The following is a 27,538-nucleotide window of genomic DNA, read 5'->3' on the forward strand; positions in this document are numbered from 1 at the left end:
TGTGTGCATGAGAGTGAGTGGCATTGAGTGCGCAATATAAATGGAATTGCATGGACGCTACGAAGGACTGAAGAGATCGACTAAAAGCCCACCAACAAATTGCACTTTGCGACAACGGCGAACGCTGGTGGAGGCGGAGGAGGCGACGGCAACGGCAACAGCAACGGAGAAGGCGACGGCAACGGCAAAGCAAACGGATCTTCACAAGTAGAAGCAGTAGTAGCTACAGCTTTCGGTGGAGCCGCACAAAATAGAGCAATGTGCGAAGTTTGCGCCGATTTCCAAAATCTATTGGAACTCTGTAAGTAGCAACAAAATATTTGTGCTCAAAATGTGTCGGCATTTAGGCCGTGACAACTGTATAAAGTTGCGCCTGCTTTTGCCCCTCCCCCTGTATGTACATACCATTTTTTTCTTTTTTTTTTTCTACTTTTTCAGATGAGGTTCGCGTGGCCAGTTCGGAGCTTAAGTTTCAGCTGCTGCTAAAGAGCGAAATCGAGACAACATTTAATTACATTCAATCGTGGCCGCAGCGGCAATGCATGTGCCTGTACCGGGATAACAAAAATTATGATCGATTTAACCTAGTTGTTCAGTCGCTCATCTGTCTGACCGTGCAGCACTTGAAGCATATTGATCATCTGATCGATAGCTACAAGCGGCTGACCGCCAGCGCTGCCCAAGTTGTTGCCCAAGCACAGCGAAAGCCCACATCCGATAAACATCCACAACACAACGAAAATGATATAGAAAGCGAGAACAAGCAAAAGGAACTGACGTCTTCATCGTCATGCTCACCACCATCAGCTGGTGACGAAAATAGGTCAACCCTTGCAGAGGCTGGCGGCAATGAGGAGAAACGTGCATCTGGCGACGGCCCAGGTCCGCCCAAAAAGCCGCCGTCGCCACCACCGCCAGCCCCACCAACCAGCAGCAAGGCTCACCCACAATACACAGAAGAGCCGTGGATACTGCCCGAGGTGGAGAAACTGCTGGTGCTTGTATCCAAGGTTTTTCTGCTCAACTTTCCGCTGTACATTGCCCACAAGCATGGCATGCACTCGCGCCTGGACGATCTACAAGCCGAGGAAGCACACCACCTGGCTCTAATCTGTGATCTGCACGACAATGATCTTCCCATATACTTGCTGCGCAACGTGAGCCTTTTCTGCAATTCAGGCGGCTTTGGTGCGATGTCGCTGTGCTTCGAGCACCCTGATTTGCCGGTATCGACGGCTCACTCCATGACTGCTACAGTGTCCAATGTGAAGCTGTGGCTCAACTATCACTGCAACACGCAGCTGTTCGTGCCGCTGCGCAGTCGCATTCTACAATACATGTGCAAGCTCTCCGATCAGAATCTTCGCTCGGCCGCAACTCGAGCAATGGCTGACTTCGTCTGGTCATCTATGCGGGATCCTCTTGACGTAGCTGTCAACTTCGATACTGAAGGACTTGCGCTGGCCTTCAAGTACTTCACATCGACCACATTGACGATGCGTCTGGCGGGTAAGTGATGCGAGCAAAGTTGCATTTAGACAGTTATTGCCATATTGTTAGTATGGAAGTAAGCTAAGCATCGTTATTGTTAGTTAAGATGATGATATATACATATTCTATTAGTCTTTTTATTTCAAATTTATTACATTGTAAATAAGAGGTAAATAGAAAATTCAATGTACGACAATTTCTTCAATTTGTATATTTAGTTAATCAAAGATGAGTCTGCAAAATACAAGTGCACTATGCTAGGACGATTTAAGAAAACATAAAATTAGCCTTGGCGCATATCCTTCATTAACTGTATATAAAACAAATTTGATGTCTTGAGAAAGTTAGATATATTCAAAATTGAATTTTAATTCAATTTAAATTTTTTTAAATTTTTTCTTATTTAAATTTTTAATATATTTTATTTTATCTAAAGATTTACTTCAATAGTTCAAATCTGCGTTGCCAATGTTATTTTTTTTTTGTAAATATTTATGTTGATTTATTCATTATATAATTTATGATTCTTTTATAATTTCTTTAAATTATATTTATTTATTCTTAAAACTAACTTTCCTCATTGTTTTTATTTATTTATTTTTATTTGTTCATTTTTATGTTTACTTTATTTTATTGATTTACATATAACATATAACCACAAATATTGCAAATATATTTAATCAGATATTACTCGTATCGTAGTTAATTTAACTAAGTCTAGTAAATGCTAGTCACTAATTGTTATTTGGTTCCTTTTAGGTATGGCTCAGATTAACGCTCACATCAATCTGTTCAACGAGATTTGCACCACTGAGACTGTCAACGAGGTGGAGCTCTTTGGGCAACGCATTGCCAATTGGCTTACTGAGAATCAAATTGTGCAGCATTTGTTTGGCCCGAACTTACACGTTGAGATTGTAAAGCAAGCCCATGTACTTCTGAACTTCCTCGCTGTGGAGAACCAGATCTCTGAGGAGGATATCAAACTCATCTGGCAAGCGACACAGCTGAAGCATTGCTCTAAAACCATTTTCGATATTTTGCCGGCGCTGGTTAAGAATCTAGCTCCACGCCCGGCCATGCATCTCTATTCGCTGCTCTGCCGCATGGACCCCAAGGAGCACACCGAGCAGAGCATTTACATTGCGTCCGCTCTGACAAAGCTGATTTGGACGCGGGACTGTACGCGCAGTCAAATGAACTTAATACAAGACCACTTGCTGGGCTCCAATGTGACAGCCTCCAGCTCGGACAGCGGCAGCATTGAGGGCAGCAACACGGAGGACGAGCATGTGGGCGCCGACGACAGCAGCATCGCCAGTGGCGGCGGTGGTGGTGGTCACAAAAGTCCCGTCGATGGGGTAACCCCTTGCAAGCAGGCCAGGCACAGGCGCCACATCTGTGATCCCACCACTGAGAAGGCCAAGCAGCTGAGCGGCGATGACATCGCCAAGATAGACATCAAGTAAGTCAATTCACAATCAATGTGTATTCCAATAACTTAAATATGGTGATTTGTTTTTGGTGCAGAAACCATCGCATTGTCAACATCATCGACAACACCAGCAGCGAGGAGGAACTGCAGTCGCGCGCTGCCTTGGAGCTGCAGCTGCACCGCAAGAAGACTAGCAACAAGCGCCGCCGTCCGAAGGCTACCAACAAGCCGCAGATACTGCCGCATGAGCTGGTGGAAATTTGGGACGGAGTCGAGGATGTGCCCAGCAGCGATGATGGGGATGCCGACGGCGACGGCGAGCTGCTCGCGGACAGCGATGAGTGCAGCGACAGTGCCGGGCATCAACTGGTGCCCGCTGCTGTGCTGAAGCATTTGCACGGCGAAGGTCCCTATATACGAGCCATTGCCGAGACGAACATCAGCGAGCTACTGAGCGGAGCAGAGAACGATGGCAGCTACTCGTCGCCGATGAGCAACAAATCAGAGAAGAATCTGGCCGACTTTGACGATGAGGACGTATCGCCCTGCGAGGAGGAACTGGCACAGCTCGTCAATTCGCATGGCGCACGCGTAGCTGCTCCGAATTGCAGAGATGTGGCTCCGGCCTTTGCCGCGGCCGCAGCTGCTCTGATGGCCGCTCAGTCGGCCATGGCCATGCAAAAGTCCGGCGAAACGAATGTAGCCGCCGCTGCAGCTGCTGTTGCGGCTGCTGCTGTTGCCACTGGCAATGCACAACAGTCCTTGGTGGCGATGCGCCAACAGGCAAACGCCGCTGCCGCCGTTGCTGCTGCAGCCGCTGCCAAGACCAAGTCCGACTCGGATGTGGATCTAATTGAGGTTGCCAACAAGCAGCTGCACTCGCCGAAGCCTAGCAATGTCGTCTCGACCAACAATCAGCCATCCTTCAAGCTGAACGACGTCTGCCAGCCGGGCAACACGCTGCTCTGGGACCTGCTACAGGACGACAAAATTGTAAGGGTGTTAAATAATAATCTGTAGATGATGATTATTATTACCTTCACTGATCTCTTCTATTTTCTATTCTTCTTCAGGGACAACTTGGTGAATCTTTAGCATTAGAGGCTGAGAAGGCGCTGGCAACTCTGCTGTGCTTTAGCATGGACCGCCAGCTGCGCACAAAATTTATTGAGGGCTGCCTGCAGAATGTGGCCAACAATCGCAGTGTCATCGTGAGCTTGCGCTTGCTGCCCAAGCTCTTTGCATCATTCCAGCAGTTTCGACCATCGGACACGCACACCATGACCTTGTGGGCGGAGCGCAATCATCGCATGATGGCGTGCTTCTTCAACAACATTCGGCACTACGCCCGAAGGCACGCCGAGCTGTTGATCAACCAGAATGGAGAGCAGCAACAGCAGCAGCTGGGCCTTCAGCTGTACTCGCACAAAACGCAGGTCTCTGTGAGATTGCAGTTTCTCTCGTCGATCTTCTCGTCGGTGGGTTCGCCAAAGAGCTTTCGCCTGACGCTGGAGCAACTGGATGCGCTGTGGGACTGGCTGGCGCATGATCCCGAGTGCTCGGACTGCTATTTCTCGTGGCTTCAGGCTCAGACAAAGGGCGGCGATCAGCATGCCCTCGGCATCGATGCACTGCATCATTTATACTTAAAGAAATTGCCCGAACTGCGACCAGAAGAGTTCTCCATGGTAGCACTGGGTCTCTTCCAGCAGCTGTGCAGCTTTGCGCGTATCGCAATGGCCGAGTACGAGAAGCACAGCGATGCCATCAGTGCCAATTCCAATGCCGTGGGCATGTACCATCTCTGGAAGATTGCGCTGCGCGCCCAAAGCAACGAGGTCTCGCTGGCTGCGATCCAGTACATCAACATGTACTACATGGGCCAGCAGCTGCGTCTGGAGAAAGAATTCGTATCTCAGTGCATGGACAATCTGGTTCAGGCAGCTACAGCTCTGGAATGGTAAGTTGACCGAATTCCTTTTTATAGGTATTTATTACATTGCGTTTATCTTACAGCATCGAGGATGAGAACGCGCTGATGCGCGTGCAGCGGGGACTGCTGCTTCTCAACACCCATCTGGACACGTTTAGGCGTCGCTATGCCTTCCATTTGCGCCGGTGGGCCATCGAGGGCAAGGGAATCGGTTCGCACAGCAATCTGAAGAACGAGGGCTCTGGTCCACCTCTGCGGATTGTTCTCCAGCAGGCAGGTCTCTCGGAGAAGAGTCTGCTGCATATGCACGCATGTGATCTTATCGCTGATCTCAAGGCAGAGGTTTCAAAGTGGTGGGAGAGCCTGCAATCGGGCATGGCGGCGCCCGTGTTGGGCTTGCTCCTCAGCGACGGGCCACTCCGTATAATCACACAGGGCCAGGAGCTGACATCGGACTACGATGAGCGCTCACTAGGCGACGCTGGTTTTAAGGACAATCAGATCGTTTATGTGTCGCTGGGTGGACGCGGTGCTCGTCGCAAGGAGACGAATGTGGAGCACCCGTCGATGCTGCCGCCACCGCCCAAGGAGTGTTTGCCCACAGTGTTGCTCCTGCAGCCCAAGTACTTCGAGAAGCTCTTTTGTCTAATGCAAACGCTGGGTGACATGAAGCCGCAATCCTCAACGGCGCATCTGCAGCATCACACAAAGGCGCAGCTGCTGTCGCGTCGCGTGTGGGACATCTTGGCAATGCTGCCCACAAATCCACATATACTGGATGCATTCAAGAACCTGGTCAACGATCTCAATGAACTGCAGCAACTGGAGGATCAGGAGCAACTAGCCAATAAGCGCAAGGAGATTAAGCAAAAGTTTAACGAGCTGCTTGACCCGAGCAACCTGCAAAAGTTCATGTATTCCTTGCACATCGTCGAGAGCCTAGCACTAAGCAGTGGATCACGCCAGGCCACTGCCTCTAATGCTCCCAGTGCTCCTGCGGGCACGGGATCCAACGGCAACCTGGTCATAACTGAGCAGCCTCGTGCCAAAAAGGGCACGAACCGTCGCCACAACAGCATTGAGCAGGCCGGAGAGCCCAAACGCAGCAGCAGCAGCAGCGACTGCAGCAAGGAACTGGCTGCGGGGGAAATGGAGACGTCGCTGATTTCGAATCCACGATCGGGCAGCGATGTAGACATTAGCGAGCTGGCAAGCGGTGGCGACAAGGAAAACCAACCGAAGCAGCACTGCAAGCGACAGAAGAAGATCGACAATCTGGAAGTGGAGCGCCCATTGGGCTGTGCCACGCCGCCGCCGCCCTCGCCAACATCCACATTGCCGGTGGCAGCAGCAGCTCCAGTGCGCAGTGCGGCGCCCGCTGAGAGCAGCAAGTGGAGCGAGGCATTCATCAAGTGCGGAGGATTGCAGCATCTGTACGAGATCTTCATCGGGGGCCAGCTGCAGCAGAGCGCGCATGCCAAGGAGCTGGCGTTGAACGAGTGGCGTCACGACTGCTTGGCCAGCCTGCTGCGCATCCTGTGGCTGCTGGGCTTCGAGGAGCTGCAGACGCAGGATGTGCATGTGCTGATGTCGCGACCACATGCCTTCATGCTGCAGCTGATGGAGGTGCCACAGTGCCTGCAGCGCCTCTCGAGCATACTCAACGACGAAGTCCACCAGCAGCAGTCTGCCGGAGCCACTTCGCTGCTGTTCCCCTACCAGTTCCATCAGCTGCGTACTGGCTTCTGGGGTCGAGCACAGCTGGTGCAGTTCACCATGAACATCCTCGTGAGTTTTGTGCACGCCTCAGCCGAGGCACGGCGTCTGCTCTGGTCTCAGCCGGATCAGTGCAACTGGCTGCAGAAGTTCATACTGGAGGATCCGGAGCCAGCGGTGCGGCGCGAGATCTGCGCCGGTCTCTATCGAATCTGTTTGGGCAACGCCCAGAGCTACCGGCTGCTGCTAGCTCCTCTGCTCCACAAACTTATCGCACTGCTCCCGCGTGCCGAGCAGATGAGCTCGTCTGTGCAGCATACGCAGTTCTTGCTCTCGGAAGAGGGCAAGGAGCCGTATGGCCCAGCTTGTCGGGATTACTTTTGGCTACTCGCCCGACTGGTGGACACGCTGACCCCCGAGATGGTGGCCGAGGAGCGCATTGATATTGAGCAGCTTTGCGAGAGCATCTCGGAGAGTATCCTGAACCGCGACTACTACGAACTGCGCCATGGCTACCAGGATGACGGCTTGGTGGGCCTGCTCAATCTGATGTCCAATCTGATCAAGTACGACACCAGCTACAAGTACAGGCCCAAGGCCTTGAGCTTCATTGAGCAGCTGATCGAATTCCTGTTCGAAATGCCATCGCCCGCCAATCGCCAGAAGCCGAAGTGCAAATCGGCCACCTCGCGTGCCGCTGCGTACGATCTGCTCGTGGAGCTGTGCCGCGGCTGTGCCACCAACTACAGCTACCTGCATGGCCGACTGCTGGCGCAGCACAGGTCGGGTCCGAAGCAACCGTATCCCTGGGACTATTGGCCCCGTGACGAGGGCCGTGCCGAGTGTGGCTATGTGGGCCTCACGAATTTGGGAGCCACCTGCTACATGGCCTCCTGCATCCAGCATCTGTACATGATGCCACAGGCGCGTGCGGCCATTTTACGTCTGCCACCGGCTGGCGCCCAAAAGCATGGCCCCACCTTGATGGAGCTGCAGCGCATGTTCGCGTATCTGCTGGAGTCGGAGCGCAAGGCGTATAATCCGCGCAGCTTCTGCCGAGTGTATCAGATGGATCATCAGCCCCTGAACACGGGCGAGCAGAAGGATATGGCGGAGTTCTTCATTGATCTGGTCTCTAAGCTCGAGGAGATGACGCCAGACCTGAAGCACTTGGTGAAGCGCCTGTTCTGCGGCACTCTGAGCAACAATGTGGTCTCGCTGGACTGCGGTCACGTTTCGCGCACCGCAGAGGAGTTCTATACGGTGCGCTGCCAAGTGGCGGACATGCGAAACTTGCAGGAGTCGTTGGACGAGGTGACCGTCAAGGATACGCTCGAGGGTGACAATATGTACACCTGTTCACAGTGTGGCAAGAAGGTGCGCGCCGAGAAGCGCGCCTGCTTCAAGAAGCTGCCGCAGATCCTGTGCTTCAATACCATGCGGTACACCTTCAATATGGTGACCATGCTGAAGGAGAAGGTCAACACGCACTTTTCGTTTCCCTTGCGCCTCAACATGTGCCACTATGTGGAGAAGACGCTGATGCCGCAGCAGTACAAGGAGGACCGTGAGAAGCGCATACGCGAGCGTCAGGAGAACGACAACGATGAGGGGGCAGAGAATGAAAAGGCTGAAGCCACTTTGGACGCAGACATCGAGGAGTGCTATGAGTAAGTGCCTGACGCTTCGGTCTAGTATGTGTAATATTATTATCAACGATTCCTGATTACAGGTACGAATTGGTTGGCGTTACGGTGCACACAGGCACAGCGGACGGTGGGCATTACTATAGCTTTATCAAGGAGCGCACGAAAAGCAACTATCATCCGCACGAGCGTTGGTTCCTGTTCAATGACGCCGAAGTCAAGCCATTCGATCCGTCGCAAATAGCGGCCGAGTGTTTTGGTGGCGAAATGACTGTAAGGAAAATCTGTTTACTTAAGTATTAAATGTCACAAATTAAAATTATAATGCTTCCTTAATTTTATAGAGCAAGACCTACGACTCGGTAACCGAAAAGTATTTGGACTTTAGCTTTGAGAAGACCAACTCAGCTTATATGCTGTTCTATGAACGTCGATTGCCAGAGCATCTCCAGCGTCGGCACTCTGAGTTGTTGGCAACGCCAACGCCAAGTCCTCTTAATGAGGATAAACCGGAAGCGGAGGAGCAACCCAAAGTTGAAACGGACAATAACATCAAAAAGGAGCCCGCTGGAGCCGAGGATACGGAGCCAGTTCAGGCAGAGGCCGAGAAATCGGCTCCGTTAAGCACAGAGACTGAGAAGTTAAAAGAGGAGGAGCAAACTGAAAAGCCAGACCCGACTCAAATAAACGAAGACAAGGAAATGGAGAAAGTAACAGCCAATTGTGATAATATTAAGTCGAATAATAACAATGAGCCGCAGGCGTCAACCTCAAAGGCGGTCGTCGTCGCGGATGCCAAAGCATCTACTAAACAGCAACAGTTTCGTCCTTTGTTAAGCAAGGAACTGGAAGATTGGATTTGGCAAGACAACAGACAGTTCTTGCAAGATCGAAATATCTTCGAGCACACATACTTTAAGTGAGATTAATATTTATACATATACGCATATAGTTTCAATATCACAATATTGTCCCATCTTTAGCTTCATGTGGCAAATTTGCGGCCACATACCACAGACGTTAATCTCGGAGACGGACGTCACCTGCATGGCCGCCAAGTTGTCCGTGTCATTTTTCATAGAAACATTCATACATGCCAAGGAGAAGGTAAGAGCTAACTGAATTCTAATTAATGATGCATGTTTATCATTTGTCCTTTGCAGCCTACAATGGTTCCTTGGGTGGAGTTGCTAACAAAGCAATTTAATGCCAGTGAAGAGGCTTGCGAATGGTTCCTATCGCACATGTCAGTCGAGCCCTTTTGGCCCGTACAGGTTCTAATTCAATGCCCCAATCAAATGGTTCGCCAAATGTTTCAGCGTTTGGTCGTTCATGTCATACAGCGACTGCGGTAGGTCCACTAAGGCATACACGTGCACTACCACATCAATCGATTGAAAATCTTGTTAATCTCCCACAGCGCTTCACATGCTGATCTCTACTTGGGCGTGGATACAGATGAGAACGACCGGGAGCTCATTGGACAGGCATCATGTGTGACGCGGTTCATAAGCTCGCTCATCTCCCTGCTGGAGCATGGAGCGCGCTCTCATCTGCGCCACCTTTCCGAGTACTTCAGCTTGCTGTGCGAATTCTCGCGCATGGGAGACGAGGAAGCGATGTTTCTGTTGCGTATCGGAGTACTTAAGAGCCTGGTCGACTTCTACCTGGGCCACAAGCAATCAGATAGTGTAGGTTGACAATCATCAATACCGCTATGAATTCTGCTTTGATTTTCACATTTTTACCGCAGATTGACATCAGCTCAGATAACGAGGACAACTCTTCGGATGAGGCACTCTCAGTAGAAAAAATGCGTCCAGCGTCGCTCGATAAAATGATTGCACTCTGTGCTAGTCTTGTGGAGCGTTCGCGGGGCGCTGATTTTCGACTGCGTCTGTCGCCGAAAGACTTCAACGCCATTGCCGGTGGAAAGGTGATACTGAAAAAGCTCGAAAGCGTTATATATTCCAATTAATCAATCATCCAAGCATCACCACCATCGTCTAACTATCAATAATCCATAGATCCACCAACAAACCAATCCAATGTCTAATCCTATAACCAATTGTTTTGCTTTGTTCATTGCTTATGTGTTGTATATGTATATACATATATTTATTCCACATATATTTCGTAGGGATTTCCATTTTTGTATCAACAAATAAAGGACGGCATTAATCCGCATCAGACAAAGCATTTAATCCACGCGCTCTGTCGCTGGGACGATCGTTTGGCTACGCAAATCATCAACATGCTCTTCGCATCCGTTACCAAGCACACCGAGCTCTGTGCGCCGTTCTTCAAGCTGCTCACTCTGCTCACCGAGACGCAGGGCGGGCCTGTTGGGCTGCCGTGCTTTACGCAGCTCGTGCTGCCGCGCATGTGGGATGCTGCCGAGTACTGTCCGCAGTCCGTGCTCGACTGGCTTTCGCTGCAGGCGACCAAAAATAAAATCGCTCACGCCTGGATCCTGCAGTCCGCCGAGCAATGGCTGGAGCAGTTCTTGCTCGCCCACGACAATACGCGCGTCAGAAATGGTAGGCTGAAATGAGAGCTGAAATCTGTATATGTATGGTATATGGCGCTATATCTTGGTTTCTATTTACATTATAGCCGCTGCCTGTCTGCTAGTGGCGCTGGTGCCGTCGCAGCCGTTCCGCGCCAACTTCCGCGCCCACTCACAGCACAAGCTGTTGGCTCTCAACCCGCACAGCTACCGGTAATTGCTGTTCAGTTAGCTATTGTCTTTTTGTCAGCGTCATGACGTTGTCTTATTGCCTTGCAGGGACATCAACAGCGATGCCCAAGCGGTGCTGCATCAGGTGATAACATTGCTGCTGCGTCTGCTGCGTCCGGCGCGTGTTTATGCAGACATTGGTGCACACGGTACCACCAAGCTGACCGCCTATTTCAACCTGCTCAGCTACTGTATGGTTTCAAAGACTGAAAAACTAATGGCAAGTCTGATAGGGCACGTGTTGGGCGGCTCTTTCAATGTGTATGTTTTCGTTTACAGATAGGTTCGTTTATGCGGTCCCTGTGGGAGCTGTTTCATCCGCGTCTCTCTGAGCCCAGCGTGCCGGCGCATCACAACAAGCACGCGCTGCTCACCTTCTGGCATCACTCGCTCGTCGATTGCCCGGAAAACGCAGCGCTGGTGGCCAACTGTCCCGAGATAACGCGAAACATTGCATTTAATTATATACTGTAAGCTAATCATAAGCCTCATGGAATTGCTCTGACTAATCTGATTGTATCCACTTAGGGCCGATCACGATGACTCGGAGATTGTCACTTATAATCGGTCCATGCTGCCCGCTTACTACGGACTGCTGCGCTTGTGCTGCGAGCAGAGCCGCGCACTCACCCGGCAACTGGCACAGCATCAGAATCTACAGTGGGCTTTTAAGAACATTACGCCCCATCCCACTCAGTATGCAGCCGCTGTCGATGAGTTGTTCAAGTTGATGGCACTGTTTGCCACTCGCCATCCGGATGCCAGTGAGCAGGAAAAACTTGATGTCATTGCCTTCCGGCGCTCTGTTATTGTATCGTACACCACCAGCCTGGATGCACGAGTGTCCTGGTCAACGCTGATTAGCGCGCTGAAAATACTTGGTAGGTTTTAGTGCATGCCCATAGGTTTTACAATGTGATTTATTGTACTGTACGTTTACAGTGGACAATGACGATGATCGCATGCTGGTCATCTTCAATGGCGGCATCGAGATGTGCTTTGAGGCGCTGCACACGTTACATTCCATGCACCACGAGGCCACCGCCTGCCATGTGGCAGGGGATCTCTTGGATCTACTTGGAGAAATGGTGCTCCTGCTGGCGACGCTGCGCATGCGCACAGATAACCCAGCGCAAAAGAAGCAACAGCAGCAGCAACTGGAACAGCAGCTGCAACTGCAGCAGCAGCAATTGCTGCAGAAACAGCAGCAATCACAATGCACCCAAGCGCCGCAGACACCGCAGCAGAAGGAGAAGCAACTGCAGCAGCAAATGCAACAGCATCTGCAATTGCAGCAAATGCAGCTGCAGCAGCAACACTTTCTGCGTCAACAGCATCAGCATTCGGCACTCGCAAAGGCCCTGCCCGATGCCATCAAACGGCTCGCCACGCTTCTCAATACATTTAATTCGCCGGAAATTAGTCGCATGGCGCTCGAGGTGCTCAAGGAGCTGGTGCGCAACACCAGCCTGGAGGCCACCACTATTCTGGCGCCCATTTTGATCAACTGCCATTTATCAGTGGCCAATGCGCCCAATGCAATTGGCCCATTAGGACCATATTTTCCACGTCGCGGTGCCAAGCAGACGCCCTGGCCTTTAGGTGCTAAGAACTCGCCTCGTCCCCCGAGGCCAATGGTGCAAATGTGCATTGCTCTGTCGGAGTTGACGCCACGCGGTCTCGACACCGAGTACGATGCTCAAGTGGATGCCTTCTACAGGCCATATCACGACTTCATCGATGTCATGATGCGTATGTGCGTCAATACGGGCACCCTCAACGACACGCTGGTCAAACTTCACTGCCTGGTTGCCATTGAGTCCACACCGTTGCATTTCAACTACTTTCCCAAGTTTTGGGTGGGCATACACAACAACGCCTTGACAAATAAGTGAGTAAACCGAATAATATGGATATTGCTCAAGTTAACTATGAAATGTAATCTAAATAACTTTCACGTTTGCTACAGATATTCTGATTTGCTTGTGAGGAATCCGCTGCTGATAGAGTATCTCCATAATGTGCTAAGAGACGAGCGAAGCATGCTGAAAGATGCATTTGTGCGGGAGTTCCTGGAGCTATACTACCACAAAGTAGCCGCGCAGCTTCCTGTTGCACGCATGATCTACACGATTAACTATGGCATGCACTCCAAAGACGACATCGACGAGCTGTGCGGTGATCTGTTTGCGATTCGCGTTATTGCCCAAGCCACTGGTGTGCCGACATCCGTGCGCAAGGAGCTGCGTGGCTCACTGAGAGCACTGCTTAATAAGAGTGAGCGCTATAAGAAGGAAGCGGAGAGAGGTAAGAGGAGAGCTGGACTAAATCAAATCAAATACAAGTTAATAAACATTTATATTTGCAGATCAATTTCCCAACAAGAAACAGAAACGGGAATCTTCCAAAGAAAAAGAAGAACCACATTCCACTGGGCCATCAGAGGCAGATAAAGCAGACAATCCGACGGAAAGCACAGAGAAAGCCGCTCCAGTGGACAATGCTAGTGCGGCTGATGTGTCTGCGGATGCGCCCAGTGAAACGGTTAGCTCAACCGATACTGTTATTAACGTTGCAGAGACTGTAGCAGAGCCACCGACAGTCGCTGACGCGGGAGATGAGCGTATGAGGAGCCCAGCATCGGAAAACCAAGAAAAGGCATCGGTGCCCTCATCAGATGATGAAACTGAGCTGGAAGATGAATTGGAACCGACACCCAAACGTAATAAGAAATCAGCCAACAAGAAAACTGCACAGGATCGTCTGAACGAGGATCGCAAGAAGCGGCTGAGCACCTTGCTCACAATGGAGTCTTACATACACAGCATTTTCGCAATCATCAAACGGGAAACGAATGCGTCGAATAGTGCGCAAGGCAAGGAGCATGAGGAATTCACAGTAGAGCCATCAACATCGGCTGCTGCGGGAATCTTGCTAAAGCCAAAAGGTGCTACAACACCCCCAGAAATCGAGGACAATGTGACGCAAGGCAAATACAGCATTGAAATGGACACAGAAAGTCCAGTCAAATCGAAGTCAAATGACACGGTTCAGGAGATGGACAAACCCGACGAAACGTCGCCTGCAATGAAATCAGTTGTGAACGCAGTGAACGCTGTTGTTCCCACAGCTGTCGCCGCCCCAGCGACAGTTGTTGCATCCACATCACAGGCAGCGAGTCCCAGTCAAATTTAGTTGTCGTTCAATGATTTGCTCAGCATTTTGTTTTTCGGCAAGCCGCTGGACTGATGGTACGCAAGCCGCGGAACAGGTGATGGCTAAGCTCTAGAGAACTACAAGTTTTTGGCCAAAGGTCAAAGGCTGTGAGGGAAACATTTGAACAACCCAAGGTTGGTGCTGCTTGCTGTCGGCGGGCCTGTGCTCGGGCAAAAGACTTTTGAGCAAATGAATAAATAATACTAAATTAACGTTAATCTAGCAACATATTAAATCGGTAATAAAAAATTCAAATAGAAATGTAACTCACGCGGAGACAAACATCCGCAATCCGCACTCCGAACTCCGCACCCTGCACTTCATACCCACATCCACCCCACGCCCACTCACACACATACATGCATGCATTAACACACATACATATATAAATATATACATCCCTAAATACATGCAAACATACATAAATACAAACAGTTAGCTATAATGATAATGACGTTACTATTTTAAGACTTCCACGACCGTAAACTGTCCAGAATACTAAGAACCACATTACTCCCATTTGAAAACGATAGTTAAGAGCAAATACACATATGCACTACAAAGGCCAAAAGCAACAGCATTGTGGCCAACATAGAAACTGAAAAACAAATAAATTGATAACGACATGAAATCAAATGATTATATGGTATGATGAATTGAGTTGAAAACCGGCTTACGAGACGCTAATATCTATATATGTTTTAGTAGAACCTTTAGGTACGTTTTACGCTGCTAATTACGTTTTGGTTTAGTTTCCTATCATATTCACAGTCGCTGCCCCTTCCTCCCTATCCTTGTGTACTATAACTGTACGTTAGACACAAATGAACAGATATTATAAAATTAATCAACTGTATTTTTTTCTTTTTAACAAATGGATGTGCGACAATTTTCATTGTAAATTGCTGAACGATAAAATATATTTAAATCTTACGTTCTGTATTTCTTGCGAGAATAAATTTGTAAGTACGCACATAAGTCTAGTTAGTAGTCCATGTGAAACATAAAGGACAAAGCTTAATAAAAACAAACCATCCCTTCAAAGGGGCGCATATAATGTTAGTCTTAAGCCACAGCAAACGATCGAAATCTAAAATATGTAATGTTGATCAACAAATACAGATTCATAAGCAAATATTATAATAAAATCATGCAGCATATAAGTCTAACTATTGTGTAATGAACAATTTGAACTTATTACTGAAAAAACTGACTTCAATCGATTATTAAATTTTTTTTTTGTGTGTGTGTTTTAATAATATATATTTTTTCGGTATACTCCTCTTCATTTATAGATAGAGCGGTTTAAAATCAATATCTTTTATTCTTAATTTAAGTATATTTTCCGAAATATGACTATGTTTTATATATATATTTATGATGTTTTATATCCTCTCGCAATTACATAGGATTTTGAAGCGACGTCCTATATTTTCGACATAGTTAAGCAATTTCATATAGTTTTATTTCAGAGCCAAAAAGGGATTTTTAACAAGTAAGAAAGCTCTAGTCGAGACTGCTCGACTACGAGATCCCCTGAACCCTTGGAGCAATAGATATTTCAATACTTTTTCGCGACTTTCAGCTTACACAAGAAACACGCACACACACACACACACGCACGTACGCACACACAGGTATACATACACACACACGCATACAGACACACATACACACACACACGCATACAGACACAAACGCATACACACACACACATACACACACACATACACAAACACATACACAAACACATACACATACAAGCAACCACGCATAAACACGCATGGGCTGCAGTGTGCGCTTACTATGAGAACTTAATTGTTTAATAACTTTTTTTATAGACGTACGATCTTCATGAAACTTTTAGATTATGATTATAACATGAATATGCACGTAATTGCCAAAGCACAAGTCTCTAGTATTTGAAATACGCTTTTTACAAAAGTGAGGGTGAGGGGGGTGAATTTAGAGGTGGGGGGTAAATTTTAACAAAAACCGAAATTGTATAAATTGCATATAAGCATACATTAAAAATTTGGAGACTCTAGCAATAAAGGTGTAAAAGATATAATTTTATAACTGGGTTTCGATAAGGTTTTTTATCGATAAAAAAAGATCGAGATGAGTTATCGATTTTTTAATGATAAACTTGATATGCGCGCTGTAATTACGGACATTTTAAAAAAATTTGAAGTCTCTAGCTCTTATATCTTCTGAAATCGACGCGTTCATACATACGGACAGACGGACAGACGGACAGACAGACGGACAGGGCCAAATCAACTCAGCTCGTCACCCTGATCAAGAATATATATACTTTGTGGGGTCTGCCACGCCTCCTTCTCCCTGTTACATACATTTCAACAAAACCATTATACCCTGATTTCCCATTGAAAATGGGTTCAGGGTATAAAAAGACTTTGAACTTAGTTATATGGTAATAGTAAAATATATAAAAGAATAATAGATGATCGTTGCCAAATTTGCATAGTAATCTTGAATCCTTTGCTTAGAGCCTTCTAGAACCAATTACAACTAAATCAATTGGTCTATCTCGATTATTGTTATGTATATAGTTTAGATGCTGCATTTTCCTTTCCGTGAAGAACTCATACCGCTCTCATAGCAGTTCGACCTCATTTTTATACCCTGAACCCATTTTCAATGGGAAATCAGGGTATAATGGTTTTGTTGAAATGTATGTAACAGGGAGAAGGAGGCGTGGCAGACCCCACAAAGTATATATATTCTTGATCAGGGTGACGAGCTGAGTTGATTTGGCCCTGTCCGTCTGTCTGTCCGTCTGTCCGTCTGTCCGTATGTATGAACGCGTCGATTTCAGAAGATATAAGAGCTAGAGACTTCAAATTTTTTTTAAAATGTCCGTAATTACAGCGCGCATATCAAGTTTATCATTAAAAATCGATAACTCATCTCGATCTTTTTTATCGATAAAAAACCTTATCGAAACCCAGTTATAAAATTATATCTTCTACACCTTTATTGCTAGGGTCTCCAAATTTTTAATGTATGCTTATATGCAATTTATACAATTTCGGTTTTTGTTAAAATTTACCCCCACCTCTAAATTCGCCCCCTCACCCTCACTTTTGTAAAAAGCGTATTTCAAATACTAGAGACTTGTGCTTTGGCAATTACATGCATATTCATGTTATAATCATATTCTGAAAGTTTCATAAAGATCGTACGTCCATAAAAAAAAGTTATTAAACAATTAACTTCTCATAGTAAGCGCATACTGCAGCCCATGCGTGTTTATGCGTGGTTGCTTGTGTGTGTATGTGTTTGTGTATGCGTGTGTTTATGTGTGTGTGTGTATGCGTTTGTGTATATATGCGTGTGTGTGTGTAAGTGTGTCTGTATGCGTGTGTGTGTATATATGCCTGTGTGTGCGTACGTGCGTGTGTGTGTGTGTGTGCGTATTACTTGTGTAAGCTGAAAGTTGCGAAAAATGATTGAAATATCTATTGCTCCAAGGGTTCAGGGGATCTCGTAGTCGAGCAGTCTCGACTAGAGCTTTCTTACTTGTTTTTTCAAACATAATACAAATATTTTGTAGCGAATATGGCAATTTATTGATTACCTGTTGAATTGAATTCTTAAAGGTATATGGCTCACGCGCATGCGCTGGGATAAATGTCAAACTTACATACATATATGAGTATTATTGTAGTGACTGTCACTATTCAGTATTTTCTTGCACAGAAACAAAGCAAGTGAATTGTGAGAAAATGCCGTGTATAGGATGTGAAAAGGGTAAAGGAAATATATTAATAATAATAAATGTTAACTTCATATTCAACTACTCTATGCAGCATGTAAATGCACCGCGGACAAGTGCTCCGAGGACTGTAAATGCGTAACGCCCGGTAAATGCTGCTGTAACCCCTCGAAAACCGAGCAGACCTCGACCGGTGGGTGCTGCAAGAAGGGGAAGGGCGCTGGCGAGGACAATGGGCCAAAGGAGTGCTGCAAGACTGCCAAAGACTGAGCCAAGAAGGATGAACGAATAATAATTACAAAAAAGAAACCAACTTGATGTATTTTACTTGCGCTTCTCGCTTTTCATAATAATGTAGCTGACAGCGTCGTATCGTATCTTGAAATATAATCGAAACGTAATTGCTATACATTTGTCACTATAACTAAGTGAACTAAATTAGCGTATCAAATATAATACCATTACCAAATTAGAGTGCTTTTCAGCAGGGAGATGGCAATTATTGAACCTAGTGGTTTCAATTGAAAGAACAAGTTTGGATTCATATGGTGAGTACGTTTAACAAACGAGCCAACAACAAAGTGCATTTTATTTGATTTTTACATATTTCGATGTTTCTACAGCAAAAGGTGCAAGGGCAAGAATAGGATTTAGTACTAGAATTAGAATTACGACTGCTCATTTTATAGACGAGAGACAGAGACAGAACATGTTGGAAATTAAACAAGTTTAAATTCGTTAGCGATTTCTTTATATTACAGCGTTAAAGATTGGGTCTTCAATTATCTTTTCAATATATGTAGGTAAATATATATGTATATAAAAAACAATTTAAAATTTGATTTTCAACAAATACGAGCCACTTACTAAGTATATTATTATATATAATTATATATTACTTCGCGCTGCGCTGAGCCATTAAAGTAGTGTACGTAATATAAAAAACAATATTCCTTTCAGGGCGATTAACTACTAGATTTTTGTTTTTCTATCCATTGTAGGGCTTAAATTTATACAAATCAAACGACGACGACATTTCAAAAATTGATAAACGCGGCTACAAAGGACCTAATTAATTGCGCTTTGATTTACGCTTTTTGCGACTGCTTACGGCGGCTGTGGATGAGCTGGATGAGGCGGAGCAGTGGGTCGTTGGCTGCGGTGGAGTATTCGCTCCACTTATCTTCTCCCAAAGGCTGCTCAAGAGGCTGCCGCCACTGTTGTGATAATTGCTTTTCTTGTTTGACTTGCACGCGACGTTGTTGTTGTTATTGTTGTTGTTAGTCGTTTGTGGCTGACGCGTCCCGGGAGGTGGCTGCGACTTGTGCTGTGCGACTTGGGCGTATTCTCATGACCGCTTCACCTTGCCATTTACAGCACTGGCAGTGGAGCGGCCACCGCTACTACTGCCGCCAATGGCAGCCTCAGTCGCATGCGTGGCCACGTGCTGGATGCCCTTCTCCATGCAGCCTTGATAGATTGGCCGCATGAACTGAAACCGAAACAGAATGCGTTGAATCATTTATGTCTGCGTCTTTTATCAACTCATACTTACATTCTCCCACATAAGCGTTGCAAACTCATCCAGCTTTCCGCCGAAATCGCTCAGCTCGCCGCTATACCTGTGGGTATGGCAAATGGATGGAGAGTTAGTTTGGGAGCTCGCTCACCTGTTGGGCTTTCAGTTGCCGATACCCACCTGATGTATGCCCAGAGCGCCAGCGTCAGCAGCGCCACGCCCATGATTAGATTGCAGAAATTGGCAAACGTGTAGAGGCCAACCAAGCCAAAGATGCCGCTGACTATGTACATGATGACGGCACAGGCAAAGTACACGGCCGGCGTACGCGCTGCCTTGAAGATGTTTTTGCTCTCATTGTGCGCCCGATAGTTCACGAAGACCTCCTCCAGATCTGTGTCCAGCTGTAGGCGAAAGCGCTCCGTGAACTCCTCGCCGCCCATCTTGCGTTTCGTGGCGAACTGGAACAGTGCCTTGTCCTTGATGCGCAAGTGCTCAGTTTCCAGGTGTGCGGTGCTTAGGTAAGGTCGCGTGCCACCACACACTTCCTCCATGAGCTGGTTGTACAGCTCCTTGGCGGCCGCGACGGCAGTCAAATGGTTCGCTTCGGCAGTGGCCACCAGCATGCTCTTCGGCTCGGGCAGCTCGTTGCCCTTGTAGATGCTCATATACGATTGGAAGTACTGAATGAGATCGCGGGCCCTCACGCGCTGTCCACTGATCTCCTTGTACACCAGGTTGTCGGGTGCCAGGAGCATGGGAACCAGTGTTCTGAGACTATTCTTGAATTCGGGCGTTATATCCTTCAGACGGCCGTCGAACTGTGGATTAGTGGCTACATTGAGACCCGGATGTGGCATCAAGAAACATGCGACCTCGGTGAAGCACGCAGAAATGTGGCGACGCAACGACTGCAGCTCCGGATGCTGTTTGTCGGACACCTCGAGGCGACGCTTAAGTATCTTGTCGCCACCCAGTGCGCCGTACTCCGCCTCATACGGGAAGCTCCAGTCTCGCACCAAGAACTGCAAACGCTGGAATGGCTTCTTACCAGTGTCAGCCAGCGCCAGTCGGCCGTATTCGGTGAACAGCTGCAGATGCTGCAGGTCATCCTCCTGTATGTTTTGTGAGAGATTATATATCTGCACCGAGGACAGCATCGTGCTCAGGGCAAACACTGTCGCACAGTCGCGCACGGTGCTCTGGCTGTCGAAGGCACCCTGTGTGTCCAGTAGAATGACGGCGATCTTGTCGCCATTGGGATAATCGTGCAGGAATATGTCAGACCACATTAGTATGCCGGTGGTATCTCGCTCCGATCCGCCGCGCCATGAGAAACCTGATAGCGGTTCCGTCTCATCGCCCAGCCAGTCCGTGACGTCATGTCGCACATACTGCAAAACAGCACCACATTAATTAAGCTGCGAGCAAACTAATTATATATCCACCATACCTTTGAGTACATGTAGCGGAGAAAGAAATCGAGCAGAAAGCTCTTGCCCTTGCGGAACGCACCCGCCACGGAAACAACGCAGACGAAGCGATCTTTGACCTCTTCCCGCATTAGCACCTCGCTGAGCGCATCCTCGTTCAGCACGAATGTGTGCTCCTCGGATGCATTGATCACCTGCACCGCCGAGCCGCCCATTGTAGTCCTCTCCATGTGTTAGCTGTGTGCGTGTGTGGGTGTGTGTGTGTGCGAGCGCGCGTCTGTGCTATGCAATTGAACTATGCTTGGATTTACGATGTTGATTTCAAATACTGCAAAAAGAAACACAATAATATTATTGAAAGATTTAATAATAGTTGCTTTGTACACAGCAAATCGATGATTTATGTACAGATATTTATATATTTATGTCTGCCTGTATGTTTGTTTGTATGTATGTATGTATACCCAACAAAACTTATTCTCTGATCGGATCACAAGCGGTAAGTGAGTTGAACTAACGGTTAATTGCGCAAGTTCTATTCAATTGCGTGTGTTGCTCTGTGTCCGTCTGTCCGTCTGACTGTTCGCCTGCCTGACGCTGCGTCTGTGTGTTCATTTGAATTTTGGCATGGCACTGTATGTGTCAGGCCGCCTGCAATTATGAGACGAGGCCAAAAATAAATTCAACTATGCGCTAGTTTGGCTGGCATAAGGTAAATTAATTTGGTTTTTTTTCTTTTTCTGTTCAGCACGTATTCAGCAAGACATTTTTTTTCTTTTTTTTTTTTTGCTAAGTCGTCACACACAATTCCATTAATATAAATTGCTAATTATTGGTTTCGTAAATGCAGTCATATTGAAATGATTTGCTGACCAAGTCACTCGCCGCTGCTGTTGCTGATGACGTTGACAACTTTTTGTCGCAACGGCAGTGTAAACTTTAATTGAAAACGTAATCAAAACAACGTAATGGCTGCAGGCAACTGTTTCCATATATACCAGCACAGGCATAGTAATAGCAACAATAAATCAGTCATACTTATGCTGGATACGCGATTCTCAACAGAATATAGACAGTGTGAGCGCACATGTATGTCCCTTTTACTTGTTGCAATATTTATCAAATTGAGTTAAAAGGCAAAAGCGACGTTGCGACAGTCGGCGCCACTGTCAACCAACTGAACTGAGGACGGCACACAAGACACCCGCTCGCTGAACAGCGAGCACACTCAGTGAGCTTCACAATGAGAGGAAGAGAGCGCTGTCTTGGTCAATCTCTCTCTCTCCCTCTCATGAGCAGCGGTGCTTGCTCTCTTGTGCTCTCTCTGCCAGCGCAGTCGAATGGGTCAGATCAGCCAGGTGCAGCTGTTAAAATTATTTTGTTTAATTAACAACAACAAACGAAAGGTGCCAAAAGTCGCACGTCCCTTTTGATTTATGATTATGCATTTTTTCTTCTTTTTTTGTATGTCAGAGTTTGGGTTTCGAAATAATTATGTACTGTTGGCAACGCCGTCTCACTATGTCTTTGATGCTGTCAAAGCTGCGCTCAGAACATTGTGCACTGCCAGACAGAGACGGCTATGCGATTTGATCGGACGTTCGATTCCTACCAGCACAGCAGCTGTCTCGTTTCGACTAAGCAGGTGTTTAGCATTGTGCGATGTAAACAACGCGAACAAAAAGTAACAGCAACAGTTGCGACGACAGTGACAGTGACAGTGACGCCAGCGTCGACGCTGGCAGCGTGATTAGTCAACTGGAATGGTTGGTTGCTGAGAGTAACAGCAGAAACAACAACAATGGCCAAAGCAAAGCGAGGCAAACAGCAGCAGCAGCGGCAGCATTGATAGTTGTGTTCTGAGCAGCGCTTAAAATGCAGGAAAAAAATATTGAACGCGCCAGGGGGAAAGCAATATAAGAGAAATATAAATAAGTGCCTAATTTGTTTAAATTAGGCTGCAAAAAGTGTTTAATTAGTTCCAATTATAGTGGCAAACCAGAAGGTCCGCACCAGAAGTACACCTGGCCACACGACGTTCCATCACTCGCCAAGCTGAGTGCGCTGCCGCAACATGCATCGTGGACACCGCCCAAACGCTAGCTGGCAGCAGCAGCTTGCATCTGCGTACCTCGTGGCCATTTGCTTGCTGTCCAACTATGTTTGCGTGTCCGCGCAGGACACGCAGGATTTGCTGACTGCGGAGCCCGTCTACTATTATGTGGGCTGCTATACGGCCCGCACGGACCTGCTCAAGGAGTCGGTGTACGCGAAGATGCCGCAAACATGCATCGAGATCTGTGAGCGCCAGGGACACAGGTACGCGGTGCTGGCTGCCGAGAAGTGCTTTTGTGCCAATCATCTGGAGCCGCAGGAGAAGCAGGACGATCAGCTCTGCTACACCCGATGCCTGGCCAATAAGGCGCAGTACTGCGGCGGCGTGGGCGTACATTCGTACTATTCCACAACGCTGCTGCGGCAGCCAGCACCGCATCATCTGCGCGTGGTCAACAGCACCGAGAACAGCATCAGCCTGGCTTGGGATGCATACGAGGCGAAGAAGCTGCTGCTGGCCGGCACCGCAGAGGCGCTCGCGGCCCAAACTCAGGAAGTGGCCAACATTCTAATCAAGTGCCAGATTGTCCAGACCTACTCAACGCTGCCCGCATTCCTGCAGCCCGAATTCATAGTGCAGAGCACGGAGACCCGCTTTGAACTGACCGATCTTCATCCGGCAACCCTCTACAACATCAGCGTGCGCGCCATTTGCGTGCAACCGCAGCAAGAGGAAAGCGAGTGCGGTCATGGCTCCCTTATGGCCAGCACTGAGGTCGGCACACCCAGTCCAGCTCCTGCACAGCCCAAGGTGCTAAGCCGCACCAAGGACAGCATCACCGTGGAGCTGGCACCCATAAAGAACGACAACGGACCGGTAACGAAGCTACTGATCATTGTGGAGTTTGTTGACGATGCGCTGATCCAGCCATTTGATGCACAACTGCTGGGCAGCTGGCAGCTGGCGCAGCAGACAGGAGTTCCGTACTACATAGCCGCCGAGCTGGACTACGACCGGCCGGAGGATAATCGCACCAGGCACTTTGTAGTGGGCGATGGCAAACGCTACGGGCGCTATCACAATGTGCCCCTGGATCAGATGTCCAATGAGCAGGACAAGTCTGCCCATGTGCATATTAGCTTGGGTGTGGTAAGTAGATACGGGTGATAAGAGCTGAGTATAGATTATATAAATCCTCATCAACAGGTGAGCACACTCCGAAACGTCACCAAGACGCTATACACGCGCAGCAGCCATGCACAGCATGCCAGCTCCTTGGATGACTTCAGCTATGCCACCTTTGAAAAGGGTCAATCGTCGGTGGTCGCCCTGGCCGTTACCTGCGTCGTCTTTGGCACCTGCCTGATTCTCAGTCTCATTACCTACTTTTACTTGCGCTATAAGACCTGCCATGCGCGCGGACTGACCGGACGCAGGCGCAACGCCCACGAAATGACGCAGCAGACGCCCATCATCGAGCGGGAGAACAACGGATATTTGGTGGAGGACGAGCTGCCGCCCACGCTGGAGAGCTTCAAGCAGCAGTTTCAGATGACGATCGAGGGCATGGAGAAATTGCCACGCAATTCTCTTCGACTGAATGCTAATGATGTCATTGCTGATGGCCGCTACGGAGAGATTATCACAGGACGACTCAGCCAGGGTGACGCCGTCAAGGATTGTGCGCTTCACGTGCTGTCGCTGGACGATCTGTCCGGCGTGTCGCAGGCACAGCTGCTGCGCGAGATGCGGCACTTGAAGCAATTGCGCCGCCACGAACTAGTTCTAGATTTCTATGGAATTTCGGCCAGCGCTGACTGGTTCTATCTGATCTTTGAGCTGCAGCGAGTGAGCCTCAAGCGGCGCCTGATCGAGAGCCGCCAGCCAGCACCTGCGCCACGCCTGACAACACTATCGGAGCAACTGGTGCTGCAGTGGATGTACGAGTTGACCAGCGCCATGTCGTATTTGGGCAGCTGCCAGGTGCATCACCGGCAGCTGAGCGGCTACAGCGTTTACGTGTGCGCCGACTCCAAACTCAAGCTGTCCGTCTTTGGACCGCTGCACTACGTGAACAGCAATGGCCAGCAGGTGGATCTTGGCCGGTGGCTGGCGCCCGAGGTGCTGCGACATCAGCACTACACGACCATGTCGGACGTTTGGTCCTTTGCCTGCGTGGCTTGGGAGTGCTGCGCACTGGGCGGCACGCCCTACGCCAACATAGCCAGCAGTCAGCAATTACTGGAGGCAATACGGTCGGGCGTGCGTCCGGCGCAGCCCGCCTATGTCTACGGCGACCTGTTCCAGCTGCTGCTCAACTGCTGGCAGCTAGAGCCCAGCGAGCGCATCGGCTTCGAAGATGTCGCTTTCGGCATACGTCAGCTGATGACATCACCCAGGCACGCACTTTGCTTTGATCGCTCTGCTTCAGATCCGCGGGAGACGCTGCCGTTGTACCTGCCGATGCTTGAGACTATCAACTAGTGTAGCCGGAGCGCAGAAGCAATTATTTATTAATGCAGTAGGGCAAAATAAAAGACAATTGACGAATGATTAGAATAAATATAACAGACCTATTGAAAGCGTTAGTTGATTGCTCCAAAATGCAGTCTGATAAGAATGTGCTAGCCATGAGTTTGAACCAATCTTTATCAAAGATTTACAATATATAAAAACGACCAATAAATGTGCGTTCTTTGTAAAGCGTTATCAATCCATTATCAATAACTGAGCCCGTTAACTTATCAATTAAAATATGAACAAAACTGAGAAAATTGAGGAGAGAGTAGAGAAATTTAAACTTCCTACAGCTTTCAAGTGGTGTGACTCAAGTTCCCTACACTGTTCTGCAAAATCCGAACTGTTTTAGTCGATACGAGTATAATTAACGTTATAAAAATGGGAGAAAAAGTTATGTTAATACAAATCTCTATTTAAGAATTTCTTAAGGATATTGAGAAACGACTTACATCTTTACTAATGGATTTTTTTTACATAAAATTTAATTGTTTTCATATTTCCCACCAACAGTAAAGTTACAAAATCATATTACTTCACTCTAGTCCCGAACTCCCTGTTGTATAGTGTAACAAGTCCTAAGCAAATTGAGAACACAGAAACTGAGAGCCAGGTAGTGAGAGAGAAAGAGCGAACTAGCATAAGGTACTGCGAGTGTTTTGTTGATCTAGGGTGAGCACAAATAAGTATTTGTATATATGTATGTATATAATAAAGCATATGTACATACATACACACATGTGTGTGTAGCGCCATACAAAAATTGACGATTAATCAGTTTAAAGGTCGTGCGACTAGGGGGTATGGCGATACTTAACAAAATGTAATTGTTTAATTATTTAATTGGGGAAAAAATAAACACAGTTTCTAAATAAACACAACATGGCTACAAAAGTACTTATTTTTTAAAATATAATTGAGCTAAAAGACTATATAACTTAATACTAATATGTAATGTGTATATTTTATTTTTTAAAGAACTCTTTCATCTTTGCAATTTAGGCGATTCTGCATTAGTCATGGATGCAACGGAGCAGAGTTCCTGCTTGGAGCAAATTTACTTTAGAGGTGCACGCACACACACACATACCGAGATGCTGTCTAAATACGTGCAATGTGCAAACATCCAATTGGAAATATTGTGCTAATCTGGCAAGCGCCGTTAGGAACCATGGTCTGCGAACAGCTGATAAGCGATCCAATTGAATACAAAATGCTATGAAGAGGCTACCCAAAAGACTAAGCACATTTTATATATGGCTAAAGTTTATTAAACGCGTAATGAAGCGAAACGATCCAAAGTAGCAAATTCAGCAAAACAAAACTAAATATACATATGCATATATATACACACATGTGCAAGTGAGTATATACAAGCTTTTATATACATAAAAAAACAAATGCTTCACCATTTTAGCGCTCAAACGACTTTTGCACTCGTCGACTCGGAGTCAAGGTGAATGACGTTACCAAACAGGGCAAAGAGTCTACGGCTACGGTTATAGCAAGAGCAAAAACAATTAAAATCATTGGCACACATATTCAGATTTCAATATTTGCATATGTATTGGCATATACAAATTATTAATAAATCAAGCTAGGTACCCTGAAATGACGCTGTTTGACCACTAGGAAACGGAATACGAATGGGTAAGTGGACTAAACAATGGGACATATTACTGGAATCACTAGCTATTGGAGCTGGGAACTGTAACAGTTAGGGCACAAAATATTATGTTTTGTAATTTCAATATAGAAGAGATGCACACGCATACATACATACGCGGCGACGACGCAATAAAATTTGTTTTTGTTTTTATTACACACTGAATTCTGCGAGTCGAGTGGGGGTATTTTAAAACTGGTTTCTTTGCGCAGCTCGCATACTATTGACCGCACAGCCGAATACTGTGAACAGTTTGTAAGTTATTTTTATTCACGGATTCAACTAAAATATTACTCACTTTAATAAACAATTCGCCACCACACGCCTGCTGTTGATTGCTTTTTCTACATTTACTTGCTCACCTTTTCTGTTAGCGATGAACGTAAAATCGATACATTGTTCGTTACGATGTTATAGCACATCGATTA

General features: G+C 47.3%; 4 protein-coding genes across 5 annotated transcripts; 3 read left to right on the top strand and 1 right to left on the bottom strand.

Annotated features, from left to right (window-relative positions):
- The first annotated feature begins 215 nt into the window (after positions 1-215).
- LOC6572408 (ubiquitin carboxyl-terminal hydrolase puf) lies at positions 216-15,346 on the top strand. Its single transcript, XM_001998481.4, has 20 exons — positions 216-301; positions 439-1,509; positions 2,251-2,956; positions 3,022-3,919; positions 4,000-4,886; positions 4,943-8,245; positions 8,308-8,494; positions 8,566-9,140; positions 9,205-9,328; positions 9,385-9,572; positions 9,642-9,912; positions 9,975-10,157; positions 10,362-10,761; positions 10,838-10,943; positions 11,010-11,181; positions 11,241-11,431; positions 11,490-11,842; positions 11,904-12,852; positions 12,931-13,268; positions 13,330-15,346. The coding sequence occupies exons 1-20, from the start codon at positions 259-261 to the stop codon at positions 14,154-14,156; spliced, it is 11,772 nt and encodes a 3,923-aa protein (XP_001998517.3). The 5' UTR covers positions 216-258; the 3' UTR covers positions 14,157-15,346.
- A 2,473-nt stretch (positions 15,347-17,819) lies between these two features.
- LOC6572407 (metallothionein-3) lies at positions 17,820-18,328 on the top strand. The gene is made up of 2 exons (XM_001998480.4): positions 17,820-17,954; positions 18,014-18,328. Exons 1-2 carry the CDS (start codon positions 17,930-17,932, stop codon positions 18,187-18,189), a joined length of 201 nt encoding a protein of 66 aa, XP_001998516.1. The 5' UTR covers positions 17,820-17,929; the 3' UTR covers positions 18,190-18,328.
- Positions 18,329-18,453: 125 nt separating this feature from the next.
- Positions 18,454-27,512, bottom strand: LOC6572406 (atlastin). 2 transcript variants are annotated; one of them, XM_015166372.3, is made up of 5 exons: positions 27,409-27,512; positions 20,892-21,199; positions 19,619-20,832; positions 19,475-19,541; positions 18,454-19,411 (listed from the first exon to the last, which is right to left on the bottom strand). In XM_015166372.3, exons 2-5 carry the CDS (start codon positions 21,099-21,101, stop codon positions 19,268-19,270), a joined length of 1,635 nt encoding a protein of 544 aa, XP_015021858.1. In that variant the 5' UTR covers positions 21,102-21,199; positions 27,409-27,512; the 3' UTR covers positions 18,454-19,267. The 2 variants fall into 2 exon arrangements, with proteins under 2 accessions (XP_015021858.1, XP_001998515.2); XM_001998479.4 differs by lacking the exon at positions 27,409-27,512 and adding an exon at positions 21,910-22,055.
- On the top strand, positions 22,580-25,654 carry LOC6572405 (putative tyrosine-protein kinase Wsck). The gene is made up of 2 exons (XM_001998478.4): positions 22,580-24,076; positions 24,134-25,654. The coding sequence occupies exons 1-2, from the start codon at positions 22,946-22,948 to the stop codon at positions 25,409-25,411; spliced, it is 2,409 nt and encodes an 802-aa protein (XP_001998514.1). The 5' UTR covers positions 22,580-22,945; the 3' UTR covers positions 25,412-25,654.
- Positions 27,513-27,538: the final 26 nt, after the last annotated feature.

Source organism: Drosophila mojavensis, unplaced genomic scaffold, assembly GCF_018153725.1.
Source record: "Drosophila mojavensis isolate 15081-1352.22 unplaced genomic scaffold, ASM1815372v1 contig_19, whole genome shotgun sequence".
NCBI lineage: Eukaryota > Metazoa > Arthropoda > Insecta > Diptera > Drosophilidae > Drosophila > Drosophila mojavensis.

Excerpts from the sequence above, each read along its gene's own strand:
- LOC6572406 (XM_015166372.3), bottom strand. The coding sequence starts at position 21,101 with ATGGAGAGGACTACAATGGGCGGCTCGGCGGTGCAGGTGATCAATGCA. Across the intron at positions 20,833-20,891 it reads TCCGCTACATGTACTCAAAG|TATGTGCGACATGACGTCAC; the intron begins GTATGGTGGATA and ends GCTGTTTTGCAG. Across the intron at positions 19,412-19,474 it reads CAACGCTTATGTGGGAGAAT|TTCATGCGGCCAATCTATCA; the intron begins GTAAGTATGAGT and ends TTTCGGTTTCAG.
- LOC6572408 (XM_001998481.4), top strand. The coding sequence starts at position 259 with ATGTGCGAAGTTTGCGCCGATTTCCAAAATCTATTGGAACTCT. Across the intron at positions 2,957-3,021 it reads ATCGCCAAGATAGACATCAA|AAACCATCGCATTGTCAACA; the intron begins GTAAGTCAATTC and ends TTTTTGGTGCAG. Across the intron at positions 12,853-12,930 it reads AACAACGCCTTGACAAATAA|ATATTCTGATTTGCTTGTGA; the intron begins GTGAGTAAACCG and ends CGTTTGCTACAG.
- LOC6572407 (XM_001998480.4), top strand. The coding sequence starts at position 17,930 with ATGCCGTGTATAGGATGTGAAAAGG. Across the intron at positions 17,955-18,013 it reads GTGTATAGGATGTGAAAAGG|CATGTAAATGCACCGCGGAC; the intron begins GTAAAGGAAATA and ends TACTCTATGCAG.
- LOC6572405 (XM_001998478.4), top strand. The coding sequence starts at position 22,946 with ATGCATCGTGGACACCGCCCAAACGCTAGCTGGCAGCAGCAGCTTGCA. Across the intron at positions 24,077-24,133 it reads TGCATATTAGCTTGGGTGTG|GTGAGCACACTCCGAAACGT; the intron begins GTAAGTAGATAC and ends CCTCATCAACAG.